We start from the raw sequence: 24719 nt of genomic DNA on the forward strand, positions 1-24719 counted from the left end.
GGGCTCTTCTTCACAATCAATACATTTTATCGTGAAAGAGAATTTGCATACAGTGGAAGTAGTAGGCATGTAAATATCCGTTTGGGATAGCTTGAAAACCAGTGGTGTAGCCTGACCTATCATTTTGGGAGGGCCCACGACTAAGTTGGGTGGACCTTCCAAAGCTTCCCCCCAGTGGCGTAGCCAAGGGTGAGCTTGGGTGGGCCCAGGCCCACCCACTTTGGGTTCAGGCCCACCCAGTAGCAGCATACCTATGATGTGGTTGGCAGGGATCCCCAAGCCCCACCAGCCGGAAACTCCCAACAAGTGTCCCTCCTGCATACCTAGGCGGAAACAGGAAGTTGCATCAGAGGGAAGGGTGTGGGGCCAGCATGAGCAGTGTGTATTAGTTGCTGCTCGCTGCTGGTGAAAATCTGCTATTTAAAAGGTATACAGGAGAGGGGGGGATGTTTGAGAGACCATATGGCATTGCAGGCGAGAGAAGGAGAGACTAAATCACCTGTGAGACGGGGCGAGGTTCTTCTGCCCACCCATCTTGGGCCCAGGCCCACCCAAAATTGGGTGTCTGGCTACGCCCCTGCTTCCCCCTTTGTCCTGCATCCCCAGATCTAGCATTTGCCCCTCCCCCCTCATCTGTGACTCAGAAAAACCCCTGCTGGTCTACTTTAAACATCTTTGCTGGTACAGCAATGACACACATCAGCTGCCCCACAGGTTCTCTCCAGTGTTGCCAGGTGGAAAATTTTTTTCCCACCCAATCCAGCGTAAAAACAGCCCAAAACCCGCCCAAACTCAAACCCCGCCCCTGACACCCCCACCCCTGCGTCATCACCCCCGCCGTCATCAACCCCACCCCCGCCGTCACCGGCCCCGCCTCCCCCGTCATCGGCCCCACCTCCCACATCATCGGCCCGCCTCCCCCGTCATCGGCCCCGCCCAAAACGTCACTAACCCCGCCCAAAACATCACTAACCCCGCCCCCTGTGGCCGAAAAAACCGCCCGAAAAACCGCGGAAAAGAAAAAAAAGAAGCCCAAAAAACCGCGACCCGCCGCGGGCAAAAATTTCCCGCGGCGGGTCGCGGTAAACCGCCCAATTGGGCGGGAAAACCGCCCACCTGGCAACACTGGTTCTCTCTGCCGCATCCTGCCCTCGAAGACATCACTTCCTGTTTTCTCTCTGGCAGGAAGCTGCAGAGAGAAGCCTGCAGGGCCTGCCTAGGCAGGCAGTGGATGTGCGTCGCTGCTGCATCTGTGATGATGCCGAGGTAGATCAGAGAGGGAGGGGGGGAAATGCAAGACCCAGGGGCGAGAGAGAAGAGAGCGAGGTGGCTGCCACTGAACTTTATTGGAGGGTCAGATAGGGTGAGCCTGAACCAAGAATGGGTGAGCCTCTGCTGAAAACCTGACCAGTTGGCATCTCTCCAGACCTGGGAGCAAATACCACTGCTGTCTCATGTTCTAAACAGAAATGATATGTTATTAGTTTTTAAAATAGTTTTGGATGGGGAACGACATGATAAAGGGGGAAATTCTATAACTGGGGGCTTTCATTCAGGTGCCCTGAGGTTTGGCAGTAGGAGCTTATTCTATCCTCCTGATATTTAAAACCATTTAACCGGCCAAGAATGACTTCTGGACGGTTAAATGGCAATATTCAGCAGGAGTTTGCCGGTTATCTCCTGCTGAATAATACCAATTAGTTCTTAGCGGATAACTGGTTATATCGTGTGATATAACTGGATATCTGCTAATATTCAGCGCATTGCTGGATACGTTTGGTGGCCAAATCAGGACAGAGTTGGGAGTCATTCAGGCGCCTCTGATATTCTGTGGTGGTATCGGATAGCTACCCAGTTGGAGAACAAGGCCAGTACCGGGAAGACGTCCACGGTCTATGCCCTGAAAATGGCAAGGACAAATCAAGATGAAGGTTACATATGTAGTATCGCATCAAACTTATGCTATGAGTTTATCTTGTTGGGCTGACTGGATGGATCATACAGGTCCTTTATCTGCTGTCAACTGCTATGCTATTATGATAGAAAAAAAAAAAGACTGGCTATCATCTCTGAATAATAGTTGTAGCTGGCTAACTCCCAGTGGCTGCCCCAGATCTGGATACTCAATGCTGGTAGCCAGACAGAAGCCAACAGTGAATAACTGGGTCTCATTCAGCTGGGGGTGACCAGAGTTAAAAATAAGAACCTTTGAGAAATACCAGAATTTTCGGGATTTTTCCTGTTTATGGTATATATATATATTTATTTATTGTACCCCACGCTTTCCCACTCATGGCAGGCTCAATGCGGCTTACATGGGGCAATGGAGGGTTAAGTGATTTGCCCAGAGTCACAAGGAGCTGCCTGTGCCGGGAATCAAACTCAGTTTCTCAGTTCCCCAGGACCAAAGTCCACCACCCTAACCACTAGGCCACTCCTCTACTGTTGCTACTATTTGAGATTCTACATGGAATGTTGCTATTCCACTAGCAACATTCCATGTAGAAGTCGGCCCTTGCAGATCACCAATGTGGCCGCGCAGGCTTCTGCTTCTGTGAGTCTGACGTCCTGCACGTACGTGCAGGACGTCAGACTCACAGAAACAGAAGCCTGCGCAGCCTTCTACATGGAATGTTGCTAGTGGAATAGCAACATTCCATGTAGAATCTCCAATAGTAGCAACATTCCATGTAGAATCTCCAATAGTATCTATTTTATTTTTGTTACATTTGTACCCCACACTTTCCCATTCATGGCAGGCTCAATGTGGCTTATATGGGGCAGTGGAGGGTTAAGTGACTTGCCCAGAGTCACAAGGAGCTGCCTGTGCCTGAAGTGGGAATCGAACTCAGTTCCCCAGGACCAAAGTCCACCACCCTAACCACTAGGCCACTCCTCCACATATAGGGGTAAATTCTATAAGTAGCGCCTAAAAATTGGCACCAAAAATTTAATGTGCTTAGCATGATTCTGTAAGGGGTATGTGTCTTTTATAGAATCGCTCTTAGGGCATAAACCGAGCCTAACGGTAGGCACCTGCATTTATGCCGACCCCTACATTAGGTGCAGTTTGGCCATATTCTATATCTACGCACATAAAATGTGGGAACGCCCCCAGAACAGTCCAGAAACGTTCCTGGCTGCACCCCCAAATATTTATGTATGCTAGGATTTACGCATGCATCGTTATTGAATATGATATGCCTGTGATTCCCTAATTAGGGCCCATTAACACCAATAATTGGTCATTATCACCCAATTATGAGCACTGATTAGCTCATTACTCAATTAAGTTATGCGCATAAATTGGGCATGCGCCCAGTTTAACGCACGTAACTCACCATGCCATATATAGAATCCGTGTCATAGGAAGTAATATAGGAATGCTGAAAGAACTTTGTGCTGTACTTCGCATCACAGGCATCAGGTTTGTCTACCTGGATTGGAAGTCGTCTGCATCCACTGGAGGGTCTGTCGCCAGCTCTAGCCGTCCTTCTCATCACTATACTAATTGCTTCGTTTACAGAATTTGCCAGTAATACAGCGACAATCATAGTTTTCCTGCCTATTTTGTCAGAGCTGGTAAGTCCAAAGTCTTTTATCTTACCAACGGGGCTGCAAGAACATTTCATAGGTTGCTTCCATTTTTACTGTTTGTTTTCTTCTGTTGTGAAAAAAGCTTTGCATTTCAAGTTGTTGTGTTATGATAGTGCACAGTATTTTATTTCTCATTTATTTATCTTTCGCCTATGTTTTGCTATCAAAATGTGTTTTGTTTGAAGAATAGATCAGACCAATGGACCATCTAGCTCAGTATCCTGCTTCAAACAGTGGCCAGTCCAGGTCACAAGTATCTGGCAGAATCCCAGTTAGAAGCAACATTCCATGCTACCAATCTCGGTGCAAGCAGTGGCTTCCCCCATGTCCATCTCAATAACAGACAAAAGACTTTTCCTTCAGGAACTTGTCCAAGCCTCTTTTAAACCCAGATACGCTAACCACTGTTACCACAGCCTCTGGCAATGAGTTCCAGAGCTTAACTATTCTGGCACACTAGTTGAGCGTGCTTCCCCGGAATTCTATAACATTGCTTGCAACTGTTTGAGATGCCCTAACCCGCTCATGCCCATTCCAATGCCATGGCCCCTTTGGATTGTGCATATAACAAAAGAGAGGGAACAAAGTACAAACTAAAGTCCAAACAAAAAAAACAGCACCACGGGCCTTTAAAAATGGAACACAGTTCTTTAATGAATGAGCCTTGAGAAAAAGACCCGACACGGGCCGTGTTTCGGTGACTAGCACCTGCGTCAGGGGTCACAGTAGTAAAAGCTACAAAGCACCAAGGCACTTTCACTTTCTGTATCATTTTGATACAGAAAGTGAAAGTGCCTTGGTGCTTTGTAGCTTTTACTACATGAGACGTGGGGTAAGGAATAATATATTGTAGAGGAATATATTCGAGTTATTCCCCAAGTTTTCCACGTCATCGCTGTGACCCCTGATGCAGGTGCTAGTCACCGAAACACGGCCCGTGTCGGGTCTTTTTGTCAAGGCTCATTCATTAAAGAACTGTGTTCCATTTTTAAAGGCCCGTGGTGCTGTTTTTTTTGTTTGCCCTTTGGATTGTGCGCCGTGGAATTTGGGCGCTCAGTGTTATTGAAAAGCATGCAGCCAGATTCACGTGCAATTCTGGACTGGTGTCAACGAACATCGATAATTGATTGTAAGCATTCAATTATTATTAATGGCTCATCAACCTATTGAATTATGTGCACATCTCAGGATCGTGCTGAAATTTCGGCTGGCAAATTTGAGTGACCTTTATAGAATCCAGGAGTAAATCTGCAGCACATGTTTGCAGTAAAATGTTCTCCGTTATCCCGGAATGCATTTAAAACTGAACTCGGACGCGTACCGCTGGATTCTGTATAGGTCGCCCACAGTTGGGCACTGAATTTTGGGCAGGGATCACACATCTGCGCATAAACTAATCGGATAATTAAGGTGAGAACAATTATTGTCATTAATTGACAGTCATTAGTTATTCACAGATCTGACCTACGTCCCTACGTGTCTACAGGGCTTTTTTTGTGGGGGTACTTGGGGGTACTGAGTACCGGCACCTTTTCCATTGTCTGCTAAAATTGACCCAGGGACCCCAAGTTTTAATGAAAGAGCTCAGGCTCTACACACCAATTCTGCCTTGTCACAGATTCTGTGACTGGTTGCAGGGGGCCTGGCTATTGTGGGGTGGGTCCCTCAGTGATCACCCCACCCCTGAAGGGTGGCCTTAGCATTTGAGTACCGGCACCTCATTTGCTAGAACAAACGCACTGGATAAAGGGACCCACTTGTAGGTGATCAGGCCATTGTGACATCACTGATGAGGTTGGCTGTTAGCCATTGGTGGAATGATGCATTATGACATCACATTATCAAAAGTGAGCCAAGTATAGAACAATCAAGCTAATTACAAGTTAACAGTAAAATAACATGTCTTAACAATAGCTCATGTTGATAAGCCGCCTAAATGAAAGAAAAGAGAAATGCCTATAGAAATCAAAATCACTGCTACATGTGATAAAAGCAGGGCTTTTTTGAGGGGGTACTTGGGGGTACTGAGTACTGGCACCTTTTCCATTGTCTGCTAAAATTGACCCATGGTCCCCAAGTTTTAATGAAAGAGCTCAGGCTCTACACACCAATTCTGCCTTGTTATAGATTCTGTGACTGGTGGCAGGGGGCCTGGCTATTGTGGGGTGGGTCCCTCAGTGATCACCCACCCTTGAAGGGTGACCTAGCATTTGAGTACTGGCACCTTTTTTGCTAGAAAAGATGCACTGCGTGTCTAACTTCTTTCGTGTGCAAATCCAAAGGAGGCATGACCAGTGGACTATAACTGGGTGTAAACATTTACAGCAGCCTTTGCTGGCATAAGTCCTCATGCACGAAATTGTGCGCTGAGCTAGTATTCTATAAAAACAGTTCCACATAGAAATGCCTTCATAGATTTTGAACTAAGAGGCTCTTTTACCAAAGCACAGTGGGCCCAGTGGTGTAGCTACGTGGGGCAACGGGGACCTGGGCCCCCTTAGATTTGGCCTGGACCCTCCTGCCGATGACCCTCTCGACCCCCCCTCCCACCCCAACCCCCGCCAGCTGAGGTCCTCTTCTTCCGGCGCAAGGCTTCGTTCTGTTTCTGTGAGTATGACGTCCTGCAAGTTGTACGTGCAGGACGTCAGACTCACAGAAACAGAATGAAGCCTTGCGCTGGAAGAAGAAGACCTCGGCTGGTGGGGGCTGGGTGCTCCCGCCAGCAAAGGTAGGCGACAGTGGCGGCGGGGGAGGATTGGCGGCGGGAGAAGGGGGTCGAGAGGGTCATCGGCAGGGGGGGCAAAGTTGGTGGCGGCGGCGGGGTCAGCAATGGTGGGGGGGTCAGCGGTGCCGGGGGGGGGGCTAAAATGTGCCCCTCACCTCGGGCTCTGGCCCCCCCTCCCGCCTTGCAGATCAGCCAGTGGCTTTGTTCTGTTTCTGTGAATCTGACGTCCTGCAAAGTTGGTGGTGTTGGCGGCGGCGGCAGCGGGATCAGCAATGGCGGGGTGGGGGGGGCCTAAAATGTGCCCCCTCACCTCGAGCTCTGGACCCCCCTCCTGCCAAAGTCTGGCTACGCCCCTGAGTGGGCCTACGCTCCAACTTGCTGCATGGCGATTCAACTCTACCACCAAGCTCCTGGGGGAGCCCAGCAGTAGTTCTGGCTCTCACCACATGCCATTGTCAATGCTGGAAAAGAATTTTCTATTTTCTAGCACCAAGGCGTGCCTGGTGGTAATCGGCGCAGACCGATTACCACCGGAGCCCCTTACCGCATCCCCCAGGAAATGGACACGCGCCAGTGCCTTTGCTTAACTCATGGCCATTTCCTTCCCCTTCAGTGAAAAAGCCTTTTACCCCCGGCAGTAAAAGGGGGCCTCTTTACCACTGCTTGGTAAAAAAAAAAGCCCTAGTGTGCATCATCCCAGCACCTAACTTTGGGCAATCTTTACTGAATTCCCCCCCCCCCCCCCCCCCCCCCTAACAATCATGTTATGGCATTAAAACATACAGAAAACCCGTGGAGAAAAGTGTGTTAAAGAGTCCTATGCTGACACATTGAATTGTATGTTATAATCAGTGCTTTTTTTGTGCCGGTACGCAACGGTACGGCGTGCCAGCACCTTTTTTTGCCCGCCCCGCCTCCCCCCCCCGCGACACTCCGGGTGAGTCCTGCACTTAGTTTTTTTTTTAAGACTCAGAACGCGCGAACGATGCAGCGGGCAGCGATTGAAAGAGGCTGTCTGCTGGGCTGGCGTCTGCGTCGGAGCTTCCCTCACCCTCAGCGAGTCCTGCGAAACAGGAAGTTGTAACAACGAAGGCGGGACTCGCAGAGGGTGAGGGAAGCTCCGACGCAGACGCCAGCCCAGACAGCCTCTTTCAATCGCTGCCGGCTGCATCGTTCGCACGTTCTGAGTCTTAAAAAAAAACAACAAGTGCAGGACTCGCCTGAAGTGTCGCGGGGGGGGGGGGGGAGGATTGGGGAGAGAAAGAGGGAAACCAACAGAGGGAAGGATTGGGGAGAGAGAGAAAGAGGGAAACCAACAGAGGGAAGATTGGGGAGAGAGAGAAAGAGGGAAACCAACAGAGGGAAGGATTTGGGGAGAGAGAGAAAGAGGGAAACCAACAGAGGGAAGGATTGGGGAGAGAGGGAAAGAGGGAAACCAACAGAGGGAAGGATTGGGGAGAGAGGGAAACCAACAGAGGGAAGGATTGGGGAGAGAGAGAAAGAGGGAAACCAACAGAGGGAAGGATTGGGGAGAGAGGGAAAGAGGGAAACCAACAGAGGGAAGGATTGGGGAGAGAGGGAAAGAGGGAAACCAACAGAGGGAAGGATTGGGGAAAGAGGGAAACCAACAGAGGGAAGGATTGGGGAGAGAGGGAAAGAGGGAAACCAACAGAGGAAGGATTGGGGAGAGAGGGAAAGAGGGAAACCAACAGAGGGAAGGATTGGGGAGAGAGAGAAAGAGGGAAACCAACAGAGGGAAGGATTGGGGAAAGAGGGAAACCAACAGAGGGAAGGATTGGGGAGAGAGGGAAAGAGGGAAACCAACAGAGGGAAGGATTGGGGAGAGAGGGAAAGAGGGAAACCAACAGAGGGAAGGATTGGGGAGAGAGGGAAAGAGGGAAACCACAGAGGGAAGGATTGGGGAGAGAGAGAAAGAGGGAAACCAACAGAGGGAAGGATTGGGGAGAGAGGGAAAGAGGGAAACCAGCAGAGGGAAGGATTGGGGAGAGAGAGAAAGAGGGAAACCAACAGAGGGAAGGATTGGGGAGAGAGGGAAACCAACAGAGGGAAGGATTGGGGAGAGAGGGGAACCAACAGAGGGAAGGATTGGGGAGAGAGCGGGAAACCAACAGAGGGAAGGATGGGGAGAGAGAGAGGGAAAAACAGATGGAAGGATTGGGGAGAGAGGGGAAAAACAGATGGAAGGATTGGGGAGAGGGAAAACAGATGGAAGGATGGGGAGAGAGGGGAAAAACAGATGGAAGGATGGGGAGAGAGAGGGAAAACACAGATGGAAGGATTGGGGAGAGAGGGAAAAACAGATGGAAGGATGGGGAGAGAGAGGGGAAAAACAGATGGAAGGATGGGGAGAGAGAGAGGGAAAACACAGATGGAAGGATTGGGAGAGAGGGAAAAACAGATGGAAGGATGGGAGAGAGAGGGGGAAAAACAGATGGAAGGATGGGGAGAGAGAGAGGGAAAACGGAAGGATGGGGAGAGAAAGAGGGAAGACGCTGGATGGAAGAATGCAGAAAGAAATAGGGGAGACACTGGAAGGATGGGGAGAGAAAGCAGAGCTGCTGGATGGAAAAGGGGAATAGAGAAAGACTGGAGAATAAGAGGAAGGGGCATGGGGAGATCAAGGGTGAGGAAAAGATGAAAAGCCACAGGTAGATGAAGGAAATTAAAGAATGGATAGTAAGAATGAATTAAATCTGGACAGAGAGAGAGAGCCTGAAAAATATTGAAGAAAGCAAAGAAAAAGGAGACAAAATGACAAATGGCACAGAAGAGTTAAGCGAAAACAAAGGAAAGCAGAATCACAGACTGGGACCAATATGGAAAGAAAAACAGTCACCAGACAACAAAGGTAGAAAAAAAATCATTTTATTTCATTTAGTGTTTGTAATATGTCCAATTTGAGAATTTACATTGGCTGTCTTATTTTGAACTGGTATACTGGAGCTGTAAGAGCTTACAGAGATTATTTATAATGAAAAAAAATCACGTTATTTTTTTCTCCTATAGTACTATAATATTTTCAATGATGTCTGTTTATATGCACCATGGCTGGTATAGGGGTGTGGTTAATGTGGGTGTGGCTATCATAGGGGTGGAGCCATATGTGGTGACCCCGCCCATAATGAGTACCAGCACCTTTTTTTCTACAAAAAAAGCACTGGTTATAATTATAGAAAACCTGTTCATTCTTTTTGTCAATCTCAACAATTTGTATGACTGATTATTCAATAAAGATATTATTTAAAAAAAGAAAAACCTGACTGGAAGCAAGTTTCAAGTGTGTTGTGAGAAATCAGTAAGGGCTCCATTGTGGCTTAAGTAGCAAGGCATGAAAAGACTTTGCTTTGATTGGCTGTTCTTGCCTGTGACTTCATAAAGACCATTATGATTCCACTGAATGTACGGACGTTTCAGGAAGCAATGAGATGAACTTCCCACAGATAGTAGACAGGTAGGACACCTCACTGTGCCCCTATTCAGTTTCAATGGGCAGCATTGCACCTCTAAGTCTATGACATACTGTTTATTCATTACGTGTTTATGATCACAGAAATAGGTAAGTTAAACTAAAAACGAGTCAAAGATTTTCCTGTGGTGATATAAAGGTCTTATCAAATTCACCAGAAGCAATGAGATCTTAAGGCCATTCATCGAGGTGCCAGGGGTAACATTCAGGGCAATTTTGGTCGTGTCCACTGTACTTTGTATCTGTGGACCTCCAAGCTCACTTTAAGCTCCTCACAAAGTTTCCCTTTGAAACTGTGAGTGGCTCATATACCTCAGTAATTCCATAACTGATCACCCTCTAAGGTCGGGAGTCCTCTGCCTGCATTCCTACCATGGGGAGTGGTGCAGCAATATCACAGTTTTAACCACAAGGGAAGGCGTCTTCTGTGGGACCCTCCCTGGCAATACTGCTGCACCATCCCATGGTGGGAATGTGGGTGGAGGACTTCTGCATACCTTAGAAGGAATGTGCTCCAGACCTGCATTGAAGCAGGTGCAAAATCTGTAGGGGGGTGGGGAAAATTTCCACATCACATTTTTACATGAATAAATGCAAGTTTTTCTGCTTAAAAACTTATGAACATTGTTCCCATAATGTCACATCAGATTTTGCCTTTAGATTTTACAGTTTTGTGCAATTTTCTCTTCTGGTCTAGTTATTTCTTTTTAAATGTTTTGTAGGCTATCCGTCTCAATGTAAACCCACTGTATCTAATGATACCGGGAACTGTTGGTTGCTCGTATGCATTTATGCTGCCAGTTTCCACACCTCCAAACTCGATTGCATTTTCCTCAGGACATTTAATGGTGAAAGACATGGTAAGGTTTTGTTGTTGTTTCATTAAACAGGACTTGTTTATCAGAGGTTCAATTGTACAGACACACTGTAAAATAAACCCTGTTGGACATTGCAATTCTAGAGAAGTCAGGCATATAAATATAAAACGCAGCGGTATCCAAGTTTTCTTTCAGATTTATCAATGAAAATATTGCAGTATGTTCAGCAGGAAAAATTACAGAGGCAAAAGTAGAATATAATGTTTGTTTTTCTTATTTATTTATTAGTCTAGCAATTTCCTTCTGTTCCTTTGTCTTGGTTAGAGGAGTGTGGTAGCCGTGTTAGTCCACTCTTAAGGTTATCAATAGAAATCAACAAAATAAAACATGGAAAAGAAAATAAGATGATACCTTTTTTATTGGACATAACTTAATACATTTCTTGATTAGCTTTCGAAGGTCGCCCTTCTTCCTCAGATCGGAAATAAGCAAATGTGCTAGCTGACAGTGTATATAAGTGAAAACATTCAAGCATTACTATGACAGTAAAATAGATACCATTGGAGATTCTACATGGAATGTTGCTACTATTGGAGATTCTACATGGAATGTTGCTATTCCAGTAGCAACATTCCATGTAGAAGGCTGCGCAAGCTTCTGTTTCTGTGAGTCTGACGTCCTGCACGTACGTGCAGGACGTCAGACTCACAGAAGCAGAAGCCTGCGCGGCCACATTGCTGATCTACAAGGGCCAACTTCTACATGGAATGTTGCTAGTGGAATAGCAACATTCCATGTAGAATCTATAGAAATCAACAAAATAAAACATGGAAAAGAAAATAAGATGATACCTTTTTATTGGACATAACTTAATACATTTCTTGATTAGCTTTCGAAGGTCGCCCTTCTTCCTCAGATCGGAAATAAGCAAATGTGCTAGCTGACAGTGTATATAAGTGAAAACATTCAAGCATTACTATGACAGTAAATAGATACCATTGGAGATTCTACATGGAATGTTGCTACTATTGGAGATTCTACATGGAATGTTGCTATTCCAGTAGCAACATTCCATGTAGAAGGCTGCGCAGGCTTCATAAGTACATAAGTACATAAGTAGTGCCATACTGGGAAAGACCAAAGGTCCATCTAGCCCAGCATCCTGTCACCGACAGTGGCCAATCCAGGTCAAGGGCACCTGGCACGCTCCCCAAACGTAAAAACATTCCATTGGAGATTCTACATGGAATGTTGCTACTATTGGAGATTCTACATGGAATGTTGCTATTCCAGTAGCAACATTCCATGTAGAAGGCTGCGCAGGCTTCTGTTTCTGTGAGTCTGACGTCCTGCACGTACGTGCAGGACGTCAGACTCACAGAAGCAGAAGCCTGCGCGGCCACATTGCTGATCTACAAGGGCCAACTTCTACATGGAATGTTGCTAGTGGAATAGCAACATTCCATGTAGAATCTATAGAAATCAAACAAAATAAAACATGGAAAAGAAAATAAGATGATACCTTTTTTATTGGACATAACTTAATACATTTCTTGATTAGCTTTCGAAGGCCGCCCTTCTTCCTCAGATCGGAAATAAGCAAATGTGCTAGCTGACAGTGTATATAAGTGAAAACATTCAAGCATTACTATGACAGTCTGACAGGGTGGGAGGATGGGGGTGGGTAGGAGGTATGCATGGGGACATCAAAGCATATCATTGATATTCTAACAGGATGGGTGTGGATAGGAGAGGGGAGGGTGATCAACAGAGACATACAGCTTTATGGTTTATAATGGGCTAGGAACCCCAGGTCCTTGTTAAAATCTGGCCTTCATTCTCAACCACTTAGTGACTCCCCCCCTGACTATTTAATTTCTTCCCCCCGTTTATTTTAGTTCAGTCAGTCATTGTAGCAACCATCCTTTGCTGAGTGCCATGCAGCAGGACTCATTCTGGAATCCTGTAATCATGGGCTACCAATCCAGTCACTAGCAGGCTTATTTTCGAAAGAGAAGGACGCCCATCTTTCGACACAAATCGGAAGATGGGTGTCCTTCTCACAGGTTCTCCCAAATCGGCATAATTGAAAGCCGATTTTGGGCGTCCCCAACTGCTTTCCGTCGCGGGGATGACCAAAGTTCCCGGGGGCGTGTTGAAGGCGTAGCGAAGGCGGGACTTGGGTGTGCCTAACACATGGACGTCCTCAACCCATAATGGAAAAAAGGGCGTCCCTGACGAGCATTTGGATGACTTTACCTGGTCCAGATTTTCTTACGACCAAGGCACAAAAAGGTGCCTGAACTGACCAGATGACCACCGGAGGGAATGGGGGATGACCTCCTCTTACTCCCCAGTGGTCACTAACCCCCTCCCACCCTAAAAAAAGAACTTTAAAAATATTTTGTGCCAGCCTGTATGCCAGCCTCAAATGTCATACTCAGGTTCATCGCAGCAGTATGCAGGTCCCTGGAGCAGTTTTAGTGGGTGCAGTGCACTTAAGGCAGGCGGACCCAGGCCCCCCCCTCCCCCCACACCTGTTATACTTGTGGTGATAAATGTGAGCCCTCCAAAACCCACCACAAACTCACTGTACCCTCATCTAGGTGCCCCCCTTCACCTGTAAGGGCTATGGTAGTGGTGTATAGTTGTGGGTAGTGGGTTTTGGTTTTTTTTTTGGGGGGGGGGAGGGGGCTCAGCACACAAGGTAAGGGAGCTATGTACCTGGGAGCTTTTTCTGAAGTCTACTGCAGTGCCCCCTAGGGTGCCTGGTTGGTATCCTGGCATGTCAGGGGGGCCAGTGCACTACGAATGCTGGCTCCTCCCATGACCAAAGGGCTTGCATTTTGTCGTTTCTGAGATGGGTATCCTTGGTTTCCATTATCGCCGAAAATCAGAAACGACCAAGTCTAAGGACGACCATCTCTAGGGATGACCTAAATGCCGGGACGTCCTGCGAGGATGTCCTCAGGAAAACTTGGGTGCCCCTTTCGATTATGCCCCTCCACGTGTCACCATTTCACAATGGTTATGATGCCCACCACTCCGCAAGATCTCCACACGTAGATGAACCATTAGGTTGACTTGAACTAAACTATTATTACATCTCTCTTTGGGTATCATAGAGCAATTTAAAACTATTCTATACTGAGAATTGTTTAAAATAACCAATTGTTATGGCAATCAAGAGCTGATATCTAGGATCTTGCAATAACATTTTTGCTAAATAACCTTTTGATTATTTTAGATTAGAATAGTGAGCTTTAAAAAACCATTGTGTGCACTATATCAATTTAACCTGCACTATTCTATGAGTTTAACATGCTTTAAGTTAATTTGCACAGACTAAAGAGATCTAACATTAACATTTTATTAAAATGAATGTGTGAAACAAATCAAATATAGTCCAAGAAGTGAGAAAAAAATCCCAAATGATCTGGAAATGAACCAAAACTTTTGTCTTGCACACATTCCAATGGGATACCCAGTTTTCAAATAGTCTCGCAGATAGAGAGACAAAACTCTAATATGATACTTGACGTTACTTAGAAAAATGCTGCCACCTTTGTAAGAAAATGGTAGTGTTGATTATTGATATAATGGTGATGATTTGTAGAAGAGCAAGCACATGGTTTGAATGCTCTTTAAGCAAAACAAATTGAAAGATTGTACAAGCAAAGACTTGTGTGAAAAAAATACTATTGAACCTTTCCTTATTCCTTAGTCTGGTCCTTAGTAGCGTTTTCCACCTACTTTTCCATATTCCAAATTCTGCTGTTTGTTAAGAGAAGCCATCTTAATCAAGTGAATGCTTTCACTGAATGCTGCATCTATCTTTGTAATGATTTATATATCAACATCTTGACAAGGAAAAAATTAAAATGAGCAGTCAGCATATACCAGTCATTTACAACCAGGAATAGTTACAGAAAAAAAGCTTGAAAGAGTTACAAGAAAATCCAAAATTCAAAGGTCCAGCGGGATTAGTTTTCTATTGAAATATCCTACTGTTAATTCTCAATCTCGCCCAGGGGTCACCCTATGCGTAGCGTCACAAATGACCATAAACTATGTTTATCAACTTGACTTAATTGCTGAGACACTGGAGGAGACCAGTAGGGTAGACCCTGTCTTTCACTGCACAGCCCTAAGGAATTTTCCATGCTTGTGTGCCTTACTTTCTGGTTTTCTACCTTCCATGTCAGCTCCTTAAAGTTCATTCTTAATTCTTTGGATTGTTTAAGCAAACTCGTGTCATATGATGGTATAAATTTATCAATAGTTGAATTAACAGAATTGTACTGTTGTCACACTGCAGTGCAGGTCGTTAAGACAAACCATTCTTCAATCTCCCTATGTTCAGACTATAACTATTGGATAAATACACTTCAAATTAGGTGATGTCAGTAGTTAATGTTTTTTGAAAAGTCTTTCTGCATTGTCATTCTGAACTCTGGAATTAAATACAATGGACAACAGTCATCCTATGAATTATATACAATGGACAATAAGTGATCCTTATTAAAACTCCATGCAGGCACCACAAACAACAGGAAAGTGAAGTTAACTCTTTCTATCTGTCTGTCTGTCTGTCTATGGGAAAAAATGAGTAAAGTAGTAGATCCAAAATGTTGAGCATGGCCAGTTTTTCATGTCAAGTGTCCATAAGCAGTCTGACAAAATTACATATTCTGTAACTTTTGTTGAATTACAAATTGTTTGCTCTAACAGAATTCATTAAAACTTCATTTTTTTTGTTTTTGTTTCTGGTTTTGTTTTACCTTTTCCCAATGATGGTCACATATATGTATAAGCAGTCTGTAGTTGGTGCCCAATTGGCTAAAAATTCAGCAGGAAATATGTTAATAAAACACCATCTCTTGCTGCCGCGGGAGCAGTCTCACGATAACAGCTGTGAGATTTTGAAGCTCTTATTGTGAGACTGGGCCTGTCGCAGCAGGAAATGACATTTTATTAACTATAGAAAAATGTTGGCAGATGAAGACCATATGGCCTATCCAGTCTGTCATCTTCTCTCTCTATCACTCCCATAGACATCCTACGTACTTGTCCCAAGCTCTCTTGAATTCAGATACTGTTTTCATCTCCACTGCTTCCACCGGGAGACTGTTCCACAAATTCACCACCCTTTCCATGAAGAAGTATTTCCTCAGATTACTTCTGAGTCTATCCCCTTTCATCTTTATCCTCTGCCCCCTAGTTCCAGAGCTTCCTTTCAATTGACAGAGACTCACCTCCTGTGCATCTGTGCCGTGTAGGTATTGACATGTCTCTATCATATCTCCCCTCTCCCGCCTTTCTTCCGAAGAATACATATTGCGATCTTTAAGTCTGTCCCGATACACTTTATGATGAAGACCACTGAACATTTTAGTAGCCACCCTCTGGACTGACTCCATCCTGTTTATATCTTTTTGAAGGTGCAGGTTCCATTTAAAATATGCACATCCTATATAATAATTCTCACCACCAATGTTCTAATGTGGGACTGCCTGTGTCTGTGGCTCCTGGAGTTGCTGAGCTAGGCTCCGTAGCCAGGATGACTTCACTAACAGCTGATTCCCAAGCAGGGGGAGGATGCGCCTGCCTGGGAATCAGCTGTCAGTGCGCCGCTCCCTGCCACTTCGGAGCAAGTGGCAGGGAGCGGCGCATCAAAAAACTACAAGCACGGCACCACAGAACACCCCCCCCCCTCGGCGCATCACCCAATCCCCCCCCCCGGCACATCAAACATCCCCTCCCCCCCAAGCACATCAAACACCCCCTACCCCCACCCGAAGCACATTAACACCCCCCCGGCGTATCAAACCTCATCGCCACCCACAGATGCCAGTAGTAACGCTGTCCGACCGCTGCTGCTTCTCCCGTTGAGCAGTAGCGGCCGCTACAAAAAGAAAAGAAGCGATAAATGTTTTAAACCCAGCCCAAATCATTCGCAAATGCCCGAGTCTTACAATGCAGTCTCTGCAGCCGCTCTTCCTCTTGCCTGTCATGTCACTGCACTCCTCCGGGGTCTTACTCCAGGGGCAGTGATGTGGAGGCGAGAGGAGGAGCGGCTGCAGAGACTGCGTTGTAAGACTCAGACATTTGTGAATCAATTGGGCTGGGTTTAAAATCATTTATCGCTTCTTTTCTTTTTGCAGCGGCCAGACAGCGTTACCACTGGCAGCTGCGGGTGGCAAGGGGTTTGATGAGCTGGGGGGAGGGGAGGGTCACTGGACATGGGTAGCTGCAGGGGGGGCAGGGGGAGAGGAGGGCCACTGGACATGGATGGCTGGAAGCGGGGCAGGGGAGAGGGAGGTGGGGAGGCGGTCCTGAGACCAGAGAGGTGGGGGTGGGGAGGGGGGCCCTGCGAGAGGGGGTGGGGGCTCACACTTACTCACTCACTCACTGTCTCTCACGTACACTCTTTCTGACACATTCCCTGTCTATCACACTCTATCTCTCTGTCACACACAGACACTGTCTCTCACACACTCTCTCTCACACACTCTCTCTCTCACACACACACACACGCTATCTATGTCTCTCTCTCTCATTCTCTCTACGACACACACATTCCATCTCTCACACACACTCTCTCTCAAACATACACATTCCGAGGAAAACCTTGCTAGCGCCCGTTTCATTTGTGTCACAAACGGGCTTTTTTTACTTGTCAATAATAAAACAGACTAAAATTTTGCTATAATGCATCGTCATTATTTGGTTAACAATGTCAATAAAATGAAGTCTCATTAGCAATGAGGTTCTTTAATCTCATAGGTCTCTTTTTAAAATGTATTTTCAGGCAAGAACAGGTGTGATTATGAATCTTATGGGAGTCCTTCTTCTTAGCCTGGCTATGAACACATGGGCCCTGAGCATTTTTCAGTTAAGCACCTTCCCAGACTGGGCTCTGAGTCATTCAGCCAACGCCACATCACTGGTGCCAGATGGACGGAACTTCACCATAAACACCGGGTTATAACCAAGCACAAGATTCTAATGGACCGGGAAGGAAAGAAACCACTGCACTGATTTCGGAGAACTGAGTTCACAAGGAAACCTTGACTATAATGTGGAAGTCATTTTATTACATAAAATTAATGTATAGTTTATATATAAAAGTTGTCTTCGATTACCCTGGACGTGAAAATTTGTTACTGTTTAATGGCACACAATTAGTGAATGTTTCACTGTTTCAAAATGCTTGTTCTTTTATGCTTTTAGCAGTGTATGTATGTTACTAACATTTTTTGGGGGGCTACGATCGATGCTAAACAGAACAGTTTTATTGTGAGATTACATAGCATTGTAAGAGAAGTCAAACGTACTACTGAACATTGTAAAATCTTATTCAAAAATGGTTCCCCATTCTGGGCTAAATTCTACATATGGCTCCTAGAGTCTTGGCGTGTCGATAGAGACGCCTAGGCATATTCTATTAGACACTTCTAAATGTAGGAGCGTTATACGGAATATCCCTTGGGCCAGGTGGATGCCCCTACATTTAGGAGCATCCATTTGCATGCGCCTACGTCTGTGCTCGCTGACCCAAATTCTATGATCGTGCACGTAGATGTGATTGATAGGCCCGACACAACCACACTCCTCCCATCACTGCGCCCCCCTTCTTGGCTGCGCACATGAGAATTTACTTACGCTGCTTTATACAATACTCCTAGCAAAGTGCGCATGTAAATTCCACTTAAATCCAATTAGTGATGATAAGCGGTCATTATCGGCCACTTATCCTGACTGAGTGGCTCATTAAACAATTAAGGCATAAGCGTAGGTTAGGCACATGCACAAATTTACACACGCGCCTCAATGCGCCATATATGGAATCCGGCAGTCTGTGACTATGGGGAACAATCTTTATTGAGCAAGTCTCCTTGGGGTTGATCTCCATAGGGTTTAGGTGACTGACTTCGAGACTCAGGGGCATAGTTATCAATGGGGGTTACCTTTAAGATGTGTTTATTTTACCACTAACTCGTGTTATTTTAGCACAGGTCCCATTTTATGGAATTAACTCTAATTACTAGTAACTGGTGTTAACGGTAGTTAATGTTGATAATTCCCCCCTTAGACACCTGGGGTCCTTTTACCAAACTGTGGTAAAAGGTGGCCTTAGTACACAGGCCATTTTTACCGCAAGGGCTAAATGCCTGATTTTTCTATTTCACTGTTAGGGGTAAATTCTATAAGTGGCACTGAGCAATTTATGAGCTGAGCACTATTCTACAAAGGGTATGCACCCCTTATAGAAAAGTGCTTAGGTTTTAAACTGTGCCTAATTTTAGGTGCTGATAATCTTGCCTGCTAAAAGCAGGTGTAAATGCTGGCATCTAAATTTAGGCATGGTTTGGCTGAATTCTATATTTACGCGTGTAAAAGTTTGTTACACCCCCAGAACACCGCTAGCCCCCAAAGATTTACGTGCATTAGGATTTATGCATGGGTTGTTATAGAATACGATCTGCGCACAATCCTAATAAAGGCTAATGCCAATAATTGGTTGATATCAGCCAATTCTTGGCACCGATTGGCCTGTTAAGAAATCAAGTTGCGTGCGCAAATCAGCTACACATGCTGACTTGCGCATGCAACGTTAGTCACCATTTATAGAATCTGTGGGTTAATGTCCATGTGCTAATTTCCCCATTAGTGCATGGCCATTAGTGTGAGATCACTTCTGCCACCTATATTATAGGTGATAAGGATCACATGCTAACTATACACAAATCAGCGTATGGCAACATAGCTGAACATAAGAATAGTCATACTGGGTCAGACCAATGGTCTATCTAGCCCAGTATCCTGTTTCCAACAGTGGCCAATCCAGGTCACAAATACCTGGCAAGATGTTGGGTAGAAGCAGAAGCAGGCAAGCCGCAGTACTCAAGGACAGCAGTCAGCTTGGGATTTTAGGGCATCTCTAATAAATACACATGAGCTAGTTTTTCATACAATTGCAGCACTGCACATGCAGATCTATCGCATATATATTCACTAGGAATTTGCTCAGTTCTCAAAGACTTTGGACGCCTGAGAACTAGAGGCATCCTACTGCCCCTTCTGTCTATTGCTACTTTGTTACGTTTTTGACATTGACTATTGTGATAACTAGGAATTGTTTTAATTTGTTTCCGTTCCTCACTGTCAAGGAAGCCGACTCTAAAGAGCGAAGAGTACAGGAACTGACTAGGCCTGTGGTTTCCAAGCTTGTCCTATTGACCCCGGATCCAGTTCAGGTTTCAAGATTATCTATAATGAAGATGCATGAGATACGTTTGCATATACTGGCTTCCCAGTGCATGCAGATATATACGTATTCAGGCAGTATAAGTCAAAAGTAGATGTGCCATATGGAAGACCGATGTACAGGTCTTCAGAATTCTTGAGCCAGGGCCCCCCAAAAATCTGCTTTCTGTGAAAGCATTGCTGCTTTACACAGTAATTTTTAAGTGCCCTTGTATCTCCTGTGAATTTTACAAGTTGTATTATTCAAAAATGTGATTTGACTAATGTATTTGATTTTGATACTTTTTTTTTTTTTTTTGCTTGATGTGCACATGAAGGTAAATAGGAAATCCATGCTTTGATACAAATGAGGCAGTATCAATGCAGGGTTTTAAAACTTATGTATTAATGTGACAGTGTTATTACTTGTAACAAAGGAGTATTTCATTGCCTTGTTTAGACAATTACTTGTAAATATTCAATTTGCATGTGGAAACAATGTGCTCCAGATACAAAAAAACATTTCTTGATATGAATTTCGTATGGTTTTAGGACCTGAATAAAAGATGTTAATTGATATATCAGCTCAGTGTGTTTTGTGTTCAGGTATGAGCTTCCCTAAGCTATTTCCAGACATGGTGGCCTGTACCATGGAGTTAGGGGTGTGCACAATAGATTTTATTGTAGTTTAGTTTCAGAGAGAGGGAGGAAGGGGCTGTTCCAGGTTGTTCATTTCTTTTTGTTTTGTTTAGCAGAATAAAAAGGATAATTTTAGAAAGGTTTTCTGAGAGTAACCTTATAAACCATTTTCGCCTGTAACACACCAATTTAATACATGCAAATGGGTTCTTATAAAATTAGGGTCATCAGAGAAGTTCGCACTGTACAAGCCAATGCCTACATTTACAATAGGTGTGCACAGAGGCGGAGTTTGAGTGGAACGTGGGTGGAGTCTCAAGGTATGCATGCATTTTATAAATACTTGTGTATATACATAAACTCAGTGCATCTTTTCTAGCAAAAAAGGTGCCGGTACTCAAATGCTAGACCACCCTTCAAGGGTGGGGTGATCACTGAGGGATCCACCCCACAATAACCAGGCCCTCTGCAATCAGTTACAGAACCTATGACAAGGCAGAATTGGTGTGTAGAGCCTGAGCTCTTTCATTAAAACTTGGGGTCCTTGGGTCAATTTTAGCAGACAGTGGAAAAGGTGCCGGTACTCAGTACCCCCAAGTACCCCCTCAAAAAAAGCCCTGCATAAAGTACATGCTGATATTTATACCTGAACTCAAGTGGATTTATGCTTGCATTTTATATTCATATAGGCACCTATGGGGCCCTTTATAAAAAAGTGAGGTAAATTTTGCATTTACCACCTGGTTAAAGCAAAACTTACTGTGTGGTAAATGCAGGGGGTGTGGCCACCATCTGCCCTCAATTTACTGCTGACGCACCATATGTAACATGGTGGCAGCCCAGAAAAAAAAAATAATGTTGCAACAAGCTGCTGCACACACCCCACCCCCTCCTGATCTCCTCAAGTTGGCCTAACATAGTAACATAGTAGTAACATAGTAGATGACAGCAGAAGAGTGGAGGAGTAGCCTAGTGGTTAGGGTGGTGGACTTTGGTCCTGGGGAACTGAGTTCAATTCCCACTTCAGGCACAGGCAGCTCCTTGTGACTCTGGACAAGTCACTTAACCCTCCATTGCCCCATGTAAGCCGCATTGAACCTGCCATGAGAGTGGGAAAGCGCGGGGTACAAATGTAACAAAAAAAAAAAAAAAGACCTGCACGGTCCATCCAGTCTGCCCAACAAGATAACTCATATGTGCTACTTTTCGTGCATACCCTACTTTGATTTGTACCTGTGCTCTTCAGGGCACAGACCGTATACGTCTGCCCAGCACTATCCCTGCTTCCCACCACCAGCCCCGCCTCCCGCCACCGGCTCTGCCACCCAATCTCGACTAAGCTCCCCCTCATAAGTCCCCACCCCTCCACACGAGATACCTGACTTCCCAGCATAACACTTGACCCCTCCACTCTAGCACCCTGATCCCCTGAACTCACACTCACCCCCAGTCACCCCTGACAACCTCTTCACAAGTTCCCACCTTAGCACATGTTTCTGCATTCCACACAAGTTGCAAGACCCCAATCAAGCCTTCCCACTTCCCAAGACACCTCTACTCCCCAGTCTAAATCCTGCCCCCTCAATAAAAGCAATGCCCCCACCGTCAACCTGCCTTCCAAACTTTGTCCCTACCTCTGAAACCCCATCTCTCTCTATGATCTACTCTCCCCTCACCCCTCACCCCTTGACTCCCTTCCCAGGACATATCCAGGTGTTTTGGAGATCCCATAATGTAGATGCGGGTGGCAGTGATCTCTCTCAGCTGCCGCATGGTGTCTGCCCCTAGTGGTAGTTTTCACAATACTACCACTAGGGGTCATCCTTCCTAATATGGATAGATGTCAGACTACACCTACAGCCCCATCTATAACTTCCACAAACTTCATGTCTGAAATGAGTACTTATTGATACTTCTGTGTGCCTTGGAGCAGGTACAAATGCTGATGTTTAAATTTTTGAAGTAGATGTGATTGCAAAAACACATAAAGAAAAACAACTACTTTAGATCCAGAACATGCCTCCTTCAAATCTTTGTGTGCTATGCATATACACATGGAAGTAGCAGCTTTCCAAAAATCTCTGTTTACACGAGGGATAAGCTGTGGTTTACAATAACATGAGAAATATCAACAAAGCATCCCATGTTGTTGCATGCATTAACAAATGAAAACAAGCCAAAAAACACACTTTCCTCCAGATCCTATATAATAAAATGCACCTCCAACATTCTGAAGCTGACTGCATGGCTGAGGCATTCCTGCTCTCTGTATCCATCTCCTGAATTGACATCACGTACTTCTGGGTTCGTCACAAGCAGAAGTGACCAACCACACGAGGTTTCTCGGCTTCAGAATGTTGGAGGTGCATTCTATTAAATAGGATTGGTCAGTTCCTTGAAGCACAGCCAGAGCTCAGCATCCTGCACAGTAACGCTCAGACACCAGAGAGAGAGAGAGAGAGGGAGGGCCTGACACCAGAGAGAGGGAGGGAGGGGGGCCTGACACCAGAGGGGGGGGGGGAGAAGGTATCTCTGTCACACACACACACTCTCTCTCTCTCTCTCTCTCTCTCACAGTCAATGTCTTTCTCTCTCTCACTCTCACACACTGTCTCTCACACACTCTGTCTCACACTGTATCACATTCACTATGTGTCACACAGTCACACATACTCTCTTGGTCTCATACACTCAGTCTCACAGAGAGTCTGTGTCTCACACACACTATCTCTCTGACACACACCGTATCTGTGTGAAACACACTCTCTCTCACACTGTGTCTCACATACGTACTTGCACACACTCTCATTCTCACACACACACACACACACACACACACACACACACACACACACTCTCTCTCTCACAAACACACTCGCACCCAGACTCACTGTCTCTCTGTCACACACACACACTTGCACTTTCACTGTCTCTCTCACACACAGTCACTCTCACATACACTCTCTCAAGCATACACACTCCGAGGAAAACCTTGCTAGCACCCGTTTCATTTGTGTCAGAAACGGGCCTTTTTTACTAGCTTAACATATGGCGACTAAAGTTGCATGTGTAAATCAGTGCGCATAGCCAATTTGCACAGGCAACTTAATTGATGAGCCAATAATTGGGAGCTAACAACCAATTATTGGTGTTAATTGACCTTAATTGGGAGTTAAGCACAGATCATATTCTATACTGATGTGTATGTACTAACACCTATAGCATGTAATTTCAAGGGGTGTGTTTTGGGAGCATTCCTATGAGTTATGCATATTTTTATAGAATACGTCCGATCCGCATGTAATTTAGGTGCCTGGATTCACACCTGGTTTCAGGAGGTATAAATTTAGGTGCCTTAAATTAGGTATGGATTAGGCACTTGGGTGCTATTCTATACAGTGCGGATACCCTTTATAGAATAGTGCTCGATGCATACTTTTTCCATGCTGATTTTTTGGTGCGATTTACTTAATCCTTTGTGACTTTTCATTTTCTAATAATACTGTGCACTCTTTGGAGTTAGATAATAATCATACATACCAAGGACAGGTCTTTTCTTAAATTTAAATATTCATTGCATTAACCTACAAAAAAGAGGATAATATATAATCATGAAATAATCATATTGACCACTAGATGTCAGGCTTTCCACAAGGTTCTTTTTGAGATAAATTGATTGAGGCTAGGAAAGTTTTTTTTCAATTCTATTCTGGTCTTTCAGGAATTTCAACTCTCTGTTTCATTCTAGCAGCCTTCTAAAAGTATTTCTCAAGCTGATCCTGGGGTACCCCACAGGTATTCTTGTCCATAGGATATAAATAATGACTGTGCATGACATACATCTGCATTGAATGGGGACTGTGAATGCAAAACATTGTATGTGCAGTGATTACTGATACCCTGTCACCGACAGCGGCCAAAAGAACAAGGAATTTGTCCCACCCAACCTAGAAATATTTATTTATTTATTTATTGCATTTGTATTCCACATTTTCCCACCTATTTGCAGGCTCGATGTGGCTTACAGGCACCTGTTATGGCATTGCCATTCCAGGAGATAGATACAGTTGGTGTTACAACAAGATCATGGATGAGGAAAGGAAAGGCCTAAGTAGAGTTGTAGAAAGATAGGTATCGGAATAGGGTAAAGTGTTATAATTAAGCTATGGGTTCCCGTTGTAGGCCTTGTTGAAGAAATAGGTTT

At 45.1% G+C, this 24719-nt stretch overlaps 1 protein-coding gene across 1 annotated transcript in view; it reads left to right on the top strand.

Annotated features, from left to right (window-relative positions):
* Window positions 1-20453, top strand: part of SLC13A3 (solute carrier family 13 member 3) — an 80543-nt gene extending 60090 nt beyond the window's left edge. Inside the window, exons 11-13 of the mRNA XM_030211660.1 lie at window positions 3421-3582; window positions 10532-10669; window positions 17439-20453. Coding sequence (XP_030067520.1) covers window positions 3421-3582; window positions 10532-10669; window positions 17439-17618 — 480 coding nt within the window. The 3' untranslated portion in view covers window positions 17619-20453. The remainder of the gene's footprint in view (window positions 1-3420; window positions 3583-10531; window positions 10670-17438) is intronic.
* The last annotated feature ends 4266 nt before the right edge of the window (window positions 20454-24719 follow it).

This window comes from Microcaecilia unicolor, chromosome 8 (genome assembly GCF_901765095.1).
Source record: "Microcaecilia unicolor chromosome 8, aMicUni1.1, whole genome shotgun sequence".
Taxonomy (NCBI): domain Eukaryota; kingdom Metazoa; phylum Chordata; class Amphibia; order Gymnophiona; family Siphonopidae; genus Microcaecilia; species Microcaecilia unicolor.